This window comes from Cryptomeria japonica, chromosome 5 (genome assembly GCF_030272615.1).
Source record: "Cryptomeria japonica chromosome 5, Sugi_1.0, whole genome shotgun sequence".
NCBI lineage: Eukaryota > Viridiplantae > Streptophyta > Pinopsida > Cupressales > Cupressaceae > Cryptomeria > Cryptomeria japonica.
The window spans coordinates 155,007,429-155,020,561 of NC_081409.1; the positions used below are offsets into that span (position 1 = coordinate 155,007,429).

The window sequence follows — 13,133 nt, forward strand, 5'->3', positions numbered from 1 at the left end:
TAATTTTGAAGCATTTGGATCAAATCCAACCTTGTCATCCTGTCCAAAAGGCCCAAGAACCTAACAATCGACTACCAATTCATCAAATTTGGAGCACTTTTCCCAAACCTATCAAAAAAAAACTCAACCATACGAAACAAAAAAAAAATATTCCCTATGTAGGTGCAATATTTTGATGGTGTTATCCTACCCAAGTGCAACACAATTTGGTAAGGCTAAAAATAACAAATTCTTTTTTTTAGTTATTTTCCTCAAAATTTTAAAAATAAAATAAATGGTAGTTGTAATTTGCATAGTTTGTAAGGTACACTATACGTTGTTGGGTAAACAAGTACCCACTTGTAAATGAAATCTGCCACGTGACAAATTCTCAGACCACCACATCTTCCCAACCAACCATGGGCTACCATCTATCGCACAACGCCTACAAAATTCTCTCATCTATTTAATATATGAGAGTGTAATGTCCCCATTTTTCTAGCCTTTTTATGAAGTTTTATCCTTTTGGCTAAGTGGAGAAATAAGGAGAAATTAATTAATTAATTTCTTATAAAATAATGAAATAAATTAAAAATTAAAAGGGGTGACTTTATATTTAATTAATTAATTAATTAGTGACTTAAAATAAAATAATTAATTATAAAGTAACTAAAATAAAATAATATTATTTCTAGAATCCTCTAGAAATTTATAAGCCGTATGGAGGAAAAGGATAAATAGAGGTTGAGCCTCATTGTATGATCATGGGCGAATAGATTTGGATTATGGATTCAATGAACTGTCTGATGCTTTGCATTAGCTGAATCTCTGAGGACGCAAACCTTCAGCAGATTGATAAAAGGGCAAGATGAAACCCTAGTTCTTCTTCTTGGGAGTGGATTCGTGATGGAATCTACATCAGCACCAAATTTGCAGCTGAGAGAGGAAGACATTTCAGTCTTTCTAATTGAGCTAATTGAGGTTTTATATCAGTTTATGGAGTACAATTTTGTTGAAGACTTTAGCTATTGGGGTGAATGAATGGTGATAAATGTGTCTACACATTTGGAGAGGCTAGGCAAATTTCCTTGAAGCATAATGGAGGAGTTTTATGTTGTTTGCAGGTGGTATATCAGATCTGAGACATATTACGTCAGACCCTCCTCCACCACAATTTTGCTCATAGGCCATTGGGAATGCATCACTACAAGGTTTTGAGGACAACGATATTTTTAGTGAAGCAAAACAATTCACTTAGAAGCATGTTGGAGATAATTTGGAGGAGATATCAGTCAAATCAGGTCTGAGAACCAGTTTGTACCAGACCCCTATTACCCACGATTTTACTTCTACCTCATTGCTTAGGCATCGTATCCATCATATGACTACAGCACTCTTTTTGGGAAGAGTCAACAATGATGTTTGGTGATTGAAAGGTGACCAATCTGCTGTCAGTTAATAGTTACCATTCTGCAGACCAGCATCAGGGCTATTTGGTAGACATTCGATTTGGCAACAAGGAAGACACCTTGTTGATGGTTATTGCTTGCTTCTTCAAGGCTCCAAACTCCAGGTTCATTAGACATTGAACATTCATTGTAACCTCAGTTTATGTGCATAGATCTAAAGGTGTCTTCAGAAAATCTGAAAGTAGACATTAGTATTAGTAAATGTGTTTGGTCTCAATGCTGTTAATGTAATGTCTTATTGTTCATCATATGAAATAAGGAGTGAGTTTTGGTTGCATCTATATACATGTTCTTTTCTGAGGTTGTATGGCAATTGTTTGACATAATGTCAGTTAGCTGAAAGTGCACATTAATGAGTCTAAATTGGTATAGATCATCATAAATCAGTTGTGTGTTGCATATTGGGATATCATACCTTCATTGCAGCCATTCGTAGTTGTCCACTGTGAGGAATATGTGATTGTTCAGTCTCCAAACCAAACTGAAATCTCTGAGACAACATACCAGCAAGACATAAACTCATAACAGCAGGTTGAAAGGTCAATCATTTGTAAATATTCCTTGTATTTTTCAGTCATACAATTACAGGGGATATTACAGAGAGAATATTCTATCGTGGGTCACTACTAATGTCAACATTGCATCAAAATGACATCAACGACCTTACCCCAACCAACCCTCCCTCTTCATTGGCGATTTGGATTTTGCACTCAAAATTTGCAAGCTCTATTCTCAATAATCCAAGGCCTTTTTGCAAGCAAATTTTATTTGGGGCAAAGTTTCACAAGCTCTACAATGGTGCAGATGGTTTTTTAAGAGATTGCAAATTCTCACAGGTTTGCCAAGCAATTATTGTTTTGGGAACTTCTAAGGATCCATTTGAACTCATATTAACATTTTTTGGTGCAGTTTTTATTAAAACTGCATAATACTTTGTGCACTTTGCAGTGGTGTGACCAGATTGGTCTCATTCTATTAAAAAAATGTACTTCAATTCTGAGGCCAAATTTGGCATTTGCATACAATAAGATCAAGTCCATTTCGTTCTTTTTCACAAGAGGCACGTGTAATCGCACTAAGCATAAAAAGTGCCAAGATCATATAATGCTAGGAGCAATCATTGTTTGAGTAATTTGGGCAGCAGGATGGGGAGGTGGGGGGGGACGGTAATCTCGTAGTGGTTGATTGTTATCTATTCTTTCTTGTGTGTTTTTGCAATGAGGAAAACTCAAATTGAACTCCTAAATCCATATAGTTGTGCTTCAGGGAAAATATTAATATGCAACTATCATGGAAAAAGGTTATCGAAGATATCTAAAAAAAAAATTGAACCTTCTGATGCTAATTCAAAGGCAATATAGGAGATCAATCATGAAAAAACATTTGTATGCATATGTTTCTTGGTCTCTTCTGATTTATAATTTCATGTTTAATCATAAAAAACACTAAAAGAGGCTTGGAAAATTTTTTAAAGACTATATAATAAAACTAACAAGATTAGTAAATACCAAATTGACAATGATTTGATGAATCTTGATATTAAAGATTTTCAATGCATCCAAGACTACATCTCCAAGATTAATCAACCACAAACACTAGTCAAGGATTGCAATATCATTACGGAGGATTTACAATTGATTCTAAATGTGTTATCCAAGCTTGGCCTTGATTATTTACTATTTATTTATGGTTTTCATACCCAATGGATTTCTATTGGAGTTGTGCATGTTGATACTAGTTTTAATGACTTTTCAAATCTTCTAATCCAAGAGGAAATGAAATTAATTCAAATCGGTATCATCAAGTCTTCAAAACCACGAGCATCGGTGGCTAGCAAGCCTAAGGTACAAAAAGAATCAGAGAACCTTGAAAAGAAACAAGAAAAAGAACAAGCTATACAACGATTATGAATCCTCTCCTCAGGCGGAATCATATGAGAAGGAAAAGCTCAAGTGTGCATATTGCGAAAAATCAAGGCATGAAGAACATCAATGATATTCAAAACAGCTTGATGATTTGAAGCATCTTCTTAAGAAGAATCAAATCAATTTTCCTTCAAGAACGGATTCAATCATGACTTCCCTCATAACCATACTCCTTTCTGTTTAAGTTTGATCTCAAGACAATTCTGGGTGTGAGCAAGCCTATTGCAAATTCAATGGTGCAGATTTTATCCTACATATAACTCATCTCTAAGACTTACCATAGCATAGAAAAATCTCAAAAGTATCATTACACCTTCATACAACTCATTACAAAACAATCCAATGTGAATCAAAGGTAAACCATTCCTAGCGCCACCCTAGAATGATTAACAGTGTCAATATACTAATCATAAATAACATAGAGACTTATCAATATAATTATCAATAGTCATACAGGAATTAATTTCTAATTTTGGGTAAACGATTTATTCAAAATGTATTAGATTTGTGGAAAACATATATCAATTGTTTGTAAACATATTTAGCTTTCATAACAAGCATAAGTGGACTGCTGTGTAGATAACTTACCAACTTTTCGACCCCTACGAGGAGGACCAAGAACATCAGAGGGCTTTATCTGCAAAAAATAAAAAATTGCTTCAGTGATCATAAGATTACTTCCTGTTTTAAGCATGTAAAAATGGATATGTTTCAACCCAATTATATTTAAGATTGTTAAAAGAACAAAGATGAAGTTTAATTGTAGCACTCCAATTTAATGGCTATATAGAGATTGGCACAGCTAATGATCAAAATCACAGACACTCTTCTATCCTGCCTCTTTAACATACTATAAGATTTTGTACGACTCAGCTTAATTTGATATAATTCCTATATTATTCTAGAGGATTTTCCAATAAAAATAAAAATGTGAACAGCATCTTCAATGGTAATATTAAGGGGAGCTCAGGTAAGTTGAGGATGAGAGCACCACTGAGACCTTGTGTACTTTGCCCAATTTTATGCCCTCAATTTGTCCTAAGCAAAAGATTATCAATGGATCCACCCCTCTTCATGACAGCTGTTCTACCTGCATCTGCTAAGGAGAGCAATTATGTCCAAAAAGGGTCAATTTTATAAAGGTATTTAGTAGGCGTTACAGTCAAATTTTCATTTACCCATAATAGACCCAAGCAATAATCAAATTATTAAATAAGTTTGACATTTGGCCCCACCCATTAGATAATTTTTTAATGACAATTATTCTTCTAACTTCGACATTCACATGCTCAAATAGTTTGTATTTAAAATAGAAAACACCAGAAATCAAATATATATCTTTAATTTTACTATAATACTTTGCATCTTTGATGGTTGATCCAAAATTTAACCATTCATCTAATTCAGTCCTCAAGAATCTGCTAAAGCCTAAATACAGTCATACAGCTATCAAATATTATTCTTGAACAAGTTACTTAAACCTCCAACCCATTTTTCCCTCTTCCCTCAGCTCCAATGTGGCTTCAAACTCATGAATGAATGAACAAGAAAGTGGCACATAGATATACGTACATGGTTGCATGTTTTAAAGAATAGTTATAAATTTTGATTAAACAAGAAATCATTCAGATCTTGGTACATTCAAGCAACCCCTCCTTGGCACAGCCTCTCATTCAGATCTTGGTGCATTCAAGCAACTCCTCCTTGGCACAGCCTTTCTAGGATTTAACTAAATTGGCTGCAGGTTTGGACCAGTGCAAACAAATTTATAAGCAAAGACCTTTTCAGTACCTTAAGGATCAAAGTTTTGAATCATTGTTGAAAAAGTAGATAGCAGTGATAGTTGTTGTCACCAAAGGAAGTCTGAGCAAACGATGACCAAGAAGTGATACTGCATAGTCAAAATCTAAGTGGTAGCCAAGAAAGAATTGGGAACCCACAAGCGGAAAAACAAGATTATTGATAAAAACATTCAGGGTGAATATCCCCTATTTGAATCACCTTATATTTTGCCCACAAGAGATTAGAGTATCACAGTTCACGTCTGGTCTGACTGCTTAATGAGAACTCGTGCTATGCTTCCATGTACTCATCAAATGAAACCTTCTCCACTTATATCTTCCAATGTGAGGGACGGTCGCACCTCTTCATCGTGTCTGCCATTTGTAATGGTCACAACCTTTCACAGTCACCACACTTTGAAAGAGTCATGACCCTTCATCATTTATGCCCACTGAAAGAGTAACAACCTTCCATAATTATGCCCTTTGAAAGAGTCACAACTTTTCATAATTACCACCCTTTCAAAACAGTCACAACCCTTCATCATTTTATACCCTTTGAAAGAGTCACAACCTTTCATTATTTCTGCCCTTTTTTGGAAGAGACACTTCCTTATTTCCCACTCCTTCCTTCTTCCATTGATTCTTCCTTGATTCACATGCTCCATCTTTCTTCTCCTCCTCCCTTACAAATGAGGTTCTCTTCTCCCTTTTATATCTCACGTTTAAGTCACAACTTTTCATTTCAGGCCTTTTGACCATTCATTAACTTAATCAAATTTTAAATATATTTAATTTTATTCTTTTGTATTTTAATTTAATTTTTTTTCTAATTCTTTTGTATTTTAATTATCTTATTAAATCCTATTTCGAAGTGGAAACATTACACAAAGAAGTGTGGTGAACATGAAAGAATATTCATATAGAGAACATGAGAGAAAGTCTTCATATGGAAGGCAAAGAGAATCTAGGCAGCAGCAAAGAAGTCCTAGCATACATTTGAAAATCCAACCATGGGTAGATTGGAAGTTCAAGTGGTGGATAATATGCATAGGTGATGACATGAAATGTGGGTGTAGTTCACAGTTCCATGGGATCTTGGAACAAGGGGATGGTAGAATAGGTACTGGGAATGGGGTGGGACAAAGGGCCTAGATTTCAGGATGTAAAGGAGATAGCAAGGGGACCATACTGCAAATATGGTACTTGAAATGTTAGTTATAAAAAAACGTATAAGGAATAACAAATGAATCTTTGAAATACTAAACACATTGCATTGAACTATGAAATCTTGAAGATTGGTACATTTATATTATATTCAAAACGATGATTACATTCTAAATTAAAATATAGTTGGTCATGATGCCTCTAATCATCAAAAAAGTCTAGGCTAAACTCATCACTCAAACTACTACTCTCCTTGAGGTCAGGCTCCTCCAAGCCAATACCAACCAACCCTATCTGTGTAACTGTAGCATACTCCCTTGCTTTTATTTTTGGTTTGATTTTCTATTTGAGTTGCTTATAGAGCAATACATGAAGACGCAGAAAGGGTTTATTTTGCAACAATCACACTTGCACTGATATAGAGAATGTAATAACTTCAAAATCACAATATTGAATACTCAGAAAACCCCACTGCCAATGATATTTCAGACTTGTATCTAGAACTGTAAATACAATGTTTCATCAAAATAAGAGATACCCATTTGCTGTTTACAAATAATATTGACGTTATCATAATAAAACCAGCAAACTGGAGACCCAAATATGGACGCCAATCTTCCAGAACTGAAATATCTTCCTCAGAATGGATACCACTCAGCATACAAACCCTGGATGCCTAGCCTTCCTCCCAGTCTCCCATGTATATCCTCAACCTGTACGACCCAGCTAGGCTAAGATTGGCAGCCAACAAAGAGTGTAAACAGCAAACAAAACTCTTCAATATTCTCCAAAACAAACTCCCTCAAATTTGCTCTGTTTATTCTGTGTTCAAAGTTCAAACTGAAGATATCAACCAACAATGAAGCCCAACTGTGGTTCCTAGATGAAATCACCATATAAATCTTCCAGATTGGATCTTTCACCAATGTAGATGTAGAAGATATTCCTTGCAAGGGTTTTCATCCTCACAAAGCCACAAGAAAAACAAGTTCAACTAGCCAAATCTGTTTGTAAAATATCAAAACCAAGCATACACAAATGAGCTCAAAACTCTTTTATAAGCTCCCAAAACTCCACACACAGCCAAGAGGTTACTTTTTATTTTGTAATTTTATTAAAAAATCCTTATGCCTCCCCAATGCTAGTACCCACCCCAATAAAGTTGCTTTATTTAATATTTGGCACTTTGCACTTTTAATTTAACTTTCGGCGCTCATGTAGTCAAATATTAAATAAATTAAACAACAATAAAGTTGAATATATAATTTAACTTTATAATTAAATGGTATTTAAAATAAATACACTGGACTGCATTAAAACCCAAAATAACAACATCAAATGCATCCACCAACATTCCCAAAATAGAAACATTGTCAACTGACCAAGTTAGTGTCCAACCTATCACTTACCAAAAATAGCAAGTATGGGAAAACTGTCCAAAACCACTCTAGAAAAGGGTGTTATGCACATCTCAACTACCTAAGCTTAATAAAACACCTATTACTGCCAAAACTTGGATCAAACTATCATCATGAGTCCCCTAACCCTAGCTCATTAGCCTATGGAACCCACTGAACAAGTTAACAATAACATTATCATCTACTTCAACTGGCCCTTCTAGCTCTACATTTATTAGATTGATGGAATTTCTTTGTACATAAAAATATTATAGTTAATGGGATGCAAGAAGATATGTCCAACTACAAATTTCTCCACCCTCCTAGCAGTACGCTTGTTCCTCTTTAATAGAGTGGATAAAGCTCAAAGGAGACTAGTTTCTCTAGGTAGAAAACAAAACTAGAGAGCTAGAAAAGAAAATGAATTGCCAATGTTGTTTTCAATGAAGCAGTCACATGTGTTGTACTCATTTCTGAATTTTCAAAAATGTGACAACCCCTACAAATTTTTGCTCAAAATGTGTCATTTTTTGTTTCCAAGGCACGTTTTACAAAGTGCAAAACTCACATTTGTCAGTGTCAAATCATCAGGGGTTGTCTTTGCCATCGTTGTCCAAGTTTTGGTGAGTTTTGGCCATCATTTTCCTAGCTTTCTGTGTAATTTCGGGTTTCAAAAAGTCACAGCAAGTTGGAGATTCTACTCTAAGGCATGCTTTTCGAGGCAAAATTATTGCTTCTTTCTAAGTTGGACTAATCTTCGGTTCATCCTTGATCCACGTTTCGAATTTCATTGCATTAGGGTTTTGTTCTCTGAACTGCGAGTGGGAAATTTTCCTTCTTTTGCAAGTAAAGAGACTTTTGTTTTCAAAGTTATAGGAGCTTTTTCAAACATTTACAAGTGAAAGTTTATAATAGATGTGTAACTTGTAACTTGTTTTTTCTTTTCCATTTCCCTTTTTGCCTTCTAAGTTGTTTTGTAGGAACTTTTTAGTCAAACTACAAGTGAATTTAAAAATACAAGTTTATGAGAACTTGTAAGTTCTCTTAAATGTTCCTCCTTTCTTTATTTTTAAACTTGTAATAGGGTGTTTATAACCCAATTGCATCTTTTTTGCTCCAAGTTTTAACTTATGCTAATTGCTTGCTGTTGGATTCAAGAAACCTGACCACGTTTTTCTACCCAAGGTTAGCAAACTTCTTGGCATTCAACCTGAAATCCAATTCTTATGGGAGTGGGGCTTTGAATGCTGTCTTGGCTCTACATTTTGTGGCGCTTTACCCTCAAATTCCGCCACGAATTCCGCCATATTGTGACACGTTTTGCATTCGACATTCAATGATATGTGTTTGATGCCTTGTGGGATTCTCACCGATTTTTGTGCTTTGAGTTGAATGCTAAGCCATTTTTTTTTCTGTAACAAGAAATGTGACGTGGTGGGAGTCTATATTGCTTGTGGTGTGCTTGAAACCCGATTACAAGTGCAAGTTGTAATGTTCTCTTACTTGTAGTCAGCCTTCCAAAACCCGAAATTGGTACAAAACGCACTCAAAAACACTTGAAAATAAAAGTCCAATTACAAGCGCAAAATTGTAGTTACCCATTACAAATATGAAGTTGCATGTTTGTTCTCCACAATTGCAAGTTAATTTTCTTCTTTTTCTACACATGTAATGCAGTCCTCAAAATCCGAAATTCGCTTGTGAGCCCATTTTCGCATCAAATTATCCCTTCCCTTGTCAATCTTGTTTGCACACACGATCTATCAAACCAACAAATCAAGGCATGGGCATTGATTATAGCAATATCATCTTGAATAAGGTGTTGTGGGTTCTTCATCAGTGAACAAAAGAAGAAGAGATACAACAGCAATTCATGGATGCAAATTATAGAATGCTTTCAAGACAAAGATGGTCATAACATGAAAAGAGGAATGCAACTCTTTCCATCTTGAAGAAATGGTACTACCCCAAGCATGTGAAAGGTTGAAGTTCACTCATTAAAGACACAAAGACTATTCCAGTTCAAGATGTCATTTACCTCAATCACAGAGTGTCTTGTAGCAGCACGAAGATTTTCAAAACAGAGGATGATGTAATTAGAGTCATGTCTTCGGACACAAAGAAAAGTTTCAATTGTGTATTTATAATTTTGTTTTGACAAACTACATGTAAATACAAGTTTTGTAATTGCAAGTGTCACTTGCACTTGCACTTTTGTAAAATGTAATTACATGGAAAGCAACTACAAGTCGATTAGATTAGGACTGTAGTTGGAATAAGTCATGGTGGTTGAGAGAATTTCTCAAGTTAGTTGGGATCCTCTCATTTTTTTCTCAAGGCTCCTCTCCTATAAAAACTTGAGGGGGTCTATTGTATTCTAGATCTTTTTGGCAATGCAACAAAACTCTGTCAGTTTGTATGTACACTCTAAGACTTTGAGCTTAGTTGTAAATCAGATTGCAACCAATTAAAAGAGGCAAATTGCTTTCAAACTTTGTGTTGATTCAAGGTGTTATGTGACGACATTTTCAAGAGAATGATTGTGAGTTTTGAAGTGTTATACAAGAGGGATTCAAACTCAATCTTGCAGACTTTGAGCTGGTTATTGTGTTTGGAGTTTTAGATTGGTTTTAAGATTTGATACTGCAAACTTTGAGCTACTTGTCACGTTTGAAACTATTGTAGGACGCCCAAGCAAAGAGGTAACTTGCAGACTTTGTGCTACTTTTATTTTTTATGTTTGTGCATAAGAGGTGCATCATGTAGTTAGACTTTGAGCTGCTACATATTGTGCTTAGTTACCATAAAATCATCTAAAAAGGTTGATAGGAGAGTAAATAGTTGAAGACTTTGAGCTAGTTGAAGACTTTGAGATTCCTTTCTGTTTTCCCATTCCGGAGAAGCAATGGAGGACTTTGTGCCTTTATGGAAACTTTGCTTCTTTAGTTAGTTAACTTCATTAATCATTTGTGCTTTGAGTTGTGATTCTTTTCTGAAAGAAGAGAAAAGAATAAGCGTTTCATTTATCATGCCATGGTCCTAACTAAATCAACTCAAACGGTGGCTAGAAACCACAACTATCCCAAAGCAAAAACGGCTGGAAGGAGAATGATATATTTATTTGAGCTTTCAAAAGCCTACATGACAGAAATCAACTCAGCAAAGAGCTTTCCAGCATAGCACCAAGAATCATGATAAACACTCATGCGATGTCAATAAAGTGTAATTGGACTACATCAAATTCTCAATTACAGCAAGAGACTTAAAACTTAAGAGGGTCCAGAGGACTTGCAAGCTGTTTAAATCATAAATCTAATCCCATCAATATCTCTAACATTAGATTGTTTTTGAACAGTTGAAATAAATCTATAAATGGTGGACGTTAAGAGTTTCACACCAAGAATCATGTCATAAATGGTTTAACTAAATTTAGCATTTACTTTCAGGGTTTTATCATAAGTAACAAGCACTATTCTCCTTCAAACAATAGTGTGCTTATGAGCAACGGGCTAGTAAAATGAAATCCGTTGGTGCTTTCAGCTTGTCTACAGGCTCTTCTATGCATGAATTCATTCTTGATACCCTCTTGCTATTGTAAACAATTGTAATTTTGTGGACCTTTGCTCTAATTGAATCATTTATGGACATGACTGCATTCTCTAGCAAAATGATATATTGTAACTTTTTTTTTACTTCTGTGTTCTTAAAAAAAATGAAATGAAAACAAATCCCAGGGACGTTTCCAATTTCGAAAAAAATTGGGGGTGGCGAGGGGATGTTTCCAAACCGTCCCTGAAACATCCCCTGCTGGAGGAGTCCCTATTTTGGCTGGGGATGCGTTGCCAGATAACAGAGTTTTCAGGGAACCAAGCACCTCAAAGTCTATAAGAGGAGGAGATCCATGATGCAAATAATGGCATTCAATCCACGATCATTCTCTTTAGAGTTAATCATTGAGTGAGGAATCACTAGCATCCCATACATTTGGATAAAGACAAAGTTGTTGACAATGCACAATTAGGCAAGCAAGTAATATCACTGCTCCAATCATTACTGTCATGCCCCCAAATTAACAACTCACGACCAGATAGATCAGGATCATCACCAGGGGCAGATCATGGATTCTCTTCACAGTGGTTAGGCGCCTCATGAATATCGTCGACTTTCTTCAAAGCAGACAATGTACCATGTAGATCACGGATCCCTTCTTGATGGACAGTGCATCATGTATAGATCGTTCCATTTCATCCAACATATAATCATTAGCACCTCTTGGAAAGATTCTATAAGTCTTCCTCACAGCGATCAAGGATAACCAATCCTAACTAAGGTAATTAAAAGGAGTGATCAGGTATTGAAAGGGTGCATCAGTCCAAACGATCACACCCCTGGTGAGAAGACGCCACCCTACCTATCCCATGAAGGGGTATAAAGGGGAAAGTGCTAGCATCAAGGAAGGCATCGGCATCGGAAGAGACAGACTGGATTGCTTCTGCGATTAACACATAGCTGTGCAATTATACATTCTGTTTGTGGTATGATCAACATACATAGCAACTATGCTTATATCTGCATTCTTCAGATATATATATATATATATATATATATATATATATATATATACATATACATATACATATACATACATATACAGATATATATATATACACACATACATATACATATATATATATATATATATACATATACAGATATACATATATATATACACATACATATATACATATATATATATATATATAGATAGACATATATATATATATATATACATAGACATATATATAGATATACATACATATACATAGACATATATATACACATATATATATATATAATATATATATATATACACATATACAGATATACATATATATATACACATACATATATACATATATATATATATACATAGACATATATAGATAGACATATATATATATATACAGACATATATATAGATATACATATATATACATAGACATATATATACACATCTATATACATAGACATATATATAGATATGTGTATATATATATATATATATATATATATATATATATATATATATATATATATATATATATATATATATATATATATATATATTGCTGTTTACGATTCTCCAACATAGCATAGTATTAATATATATCTACTCCTGCATATTTATGACAAACTATATGCTGCTGATAAAATTGTCTATATATCTATATATTCTGAAAATTTACCCAATTATGGATATTCTGTATTTAATTGGCTTATCTGAGACTTGTGTGTATCTTTTTATAGTCGAGACTTGTGTGTATCTTTTTATAGTCTTAGTGCTTCTGGGCCATGATAGAGGATGAGGAGGTTACCAGTAGGGGAACGGTGTTGGGGTCACCTTCCAGGCACACC

At 34.6% G+C, this 13,133-nt stretch overlaps 1 protein-coding gene across 4 annotated transcripts in view; it reads right to left on the bottom strand.

The window, feature by feature from the left end:
* Window positions 1-13,133, bottom strand: part of LOC131067632 (uncharacterized) — a 141,905-nt gene that overhangs the window by 54,017 nt on the left and 74,755 nt on the right. For all 4 annotated transcript variants that reach the window (XM_058002722.1, XM_058002721.2, XM_058002723.2 and 1 more), the window contains one exon: window positions 3,962-4,010. In XM_058002722.1, coding sequence (XP_057858705.1) covers window positions 3,962-4,010 — 49 coding nt within the window. The remainder of the gene's footprint in view (window positions 1-3,961; window positions 4,011-13,133) is intronic.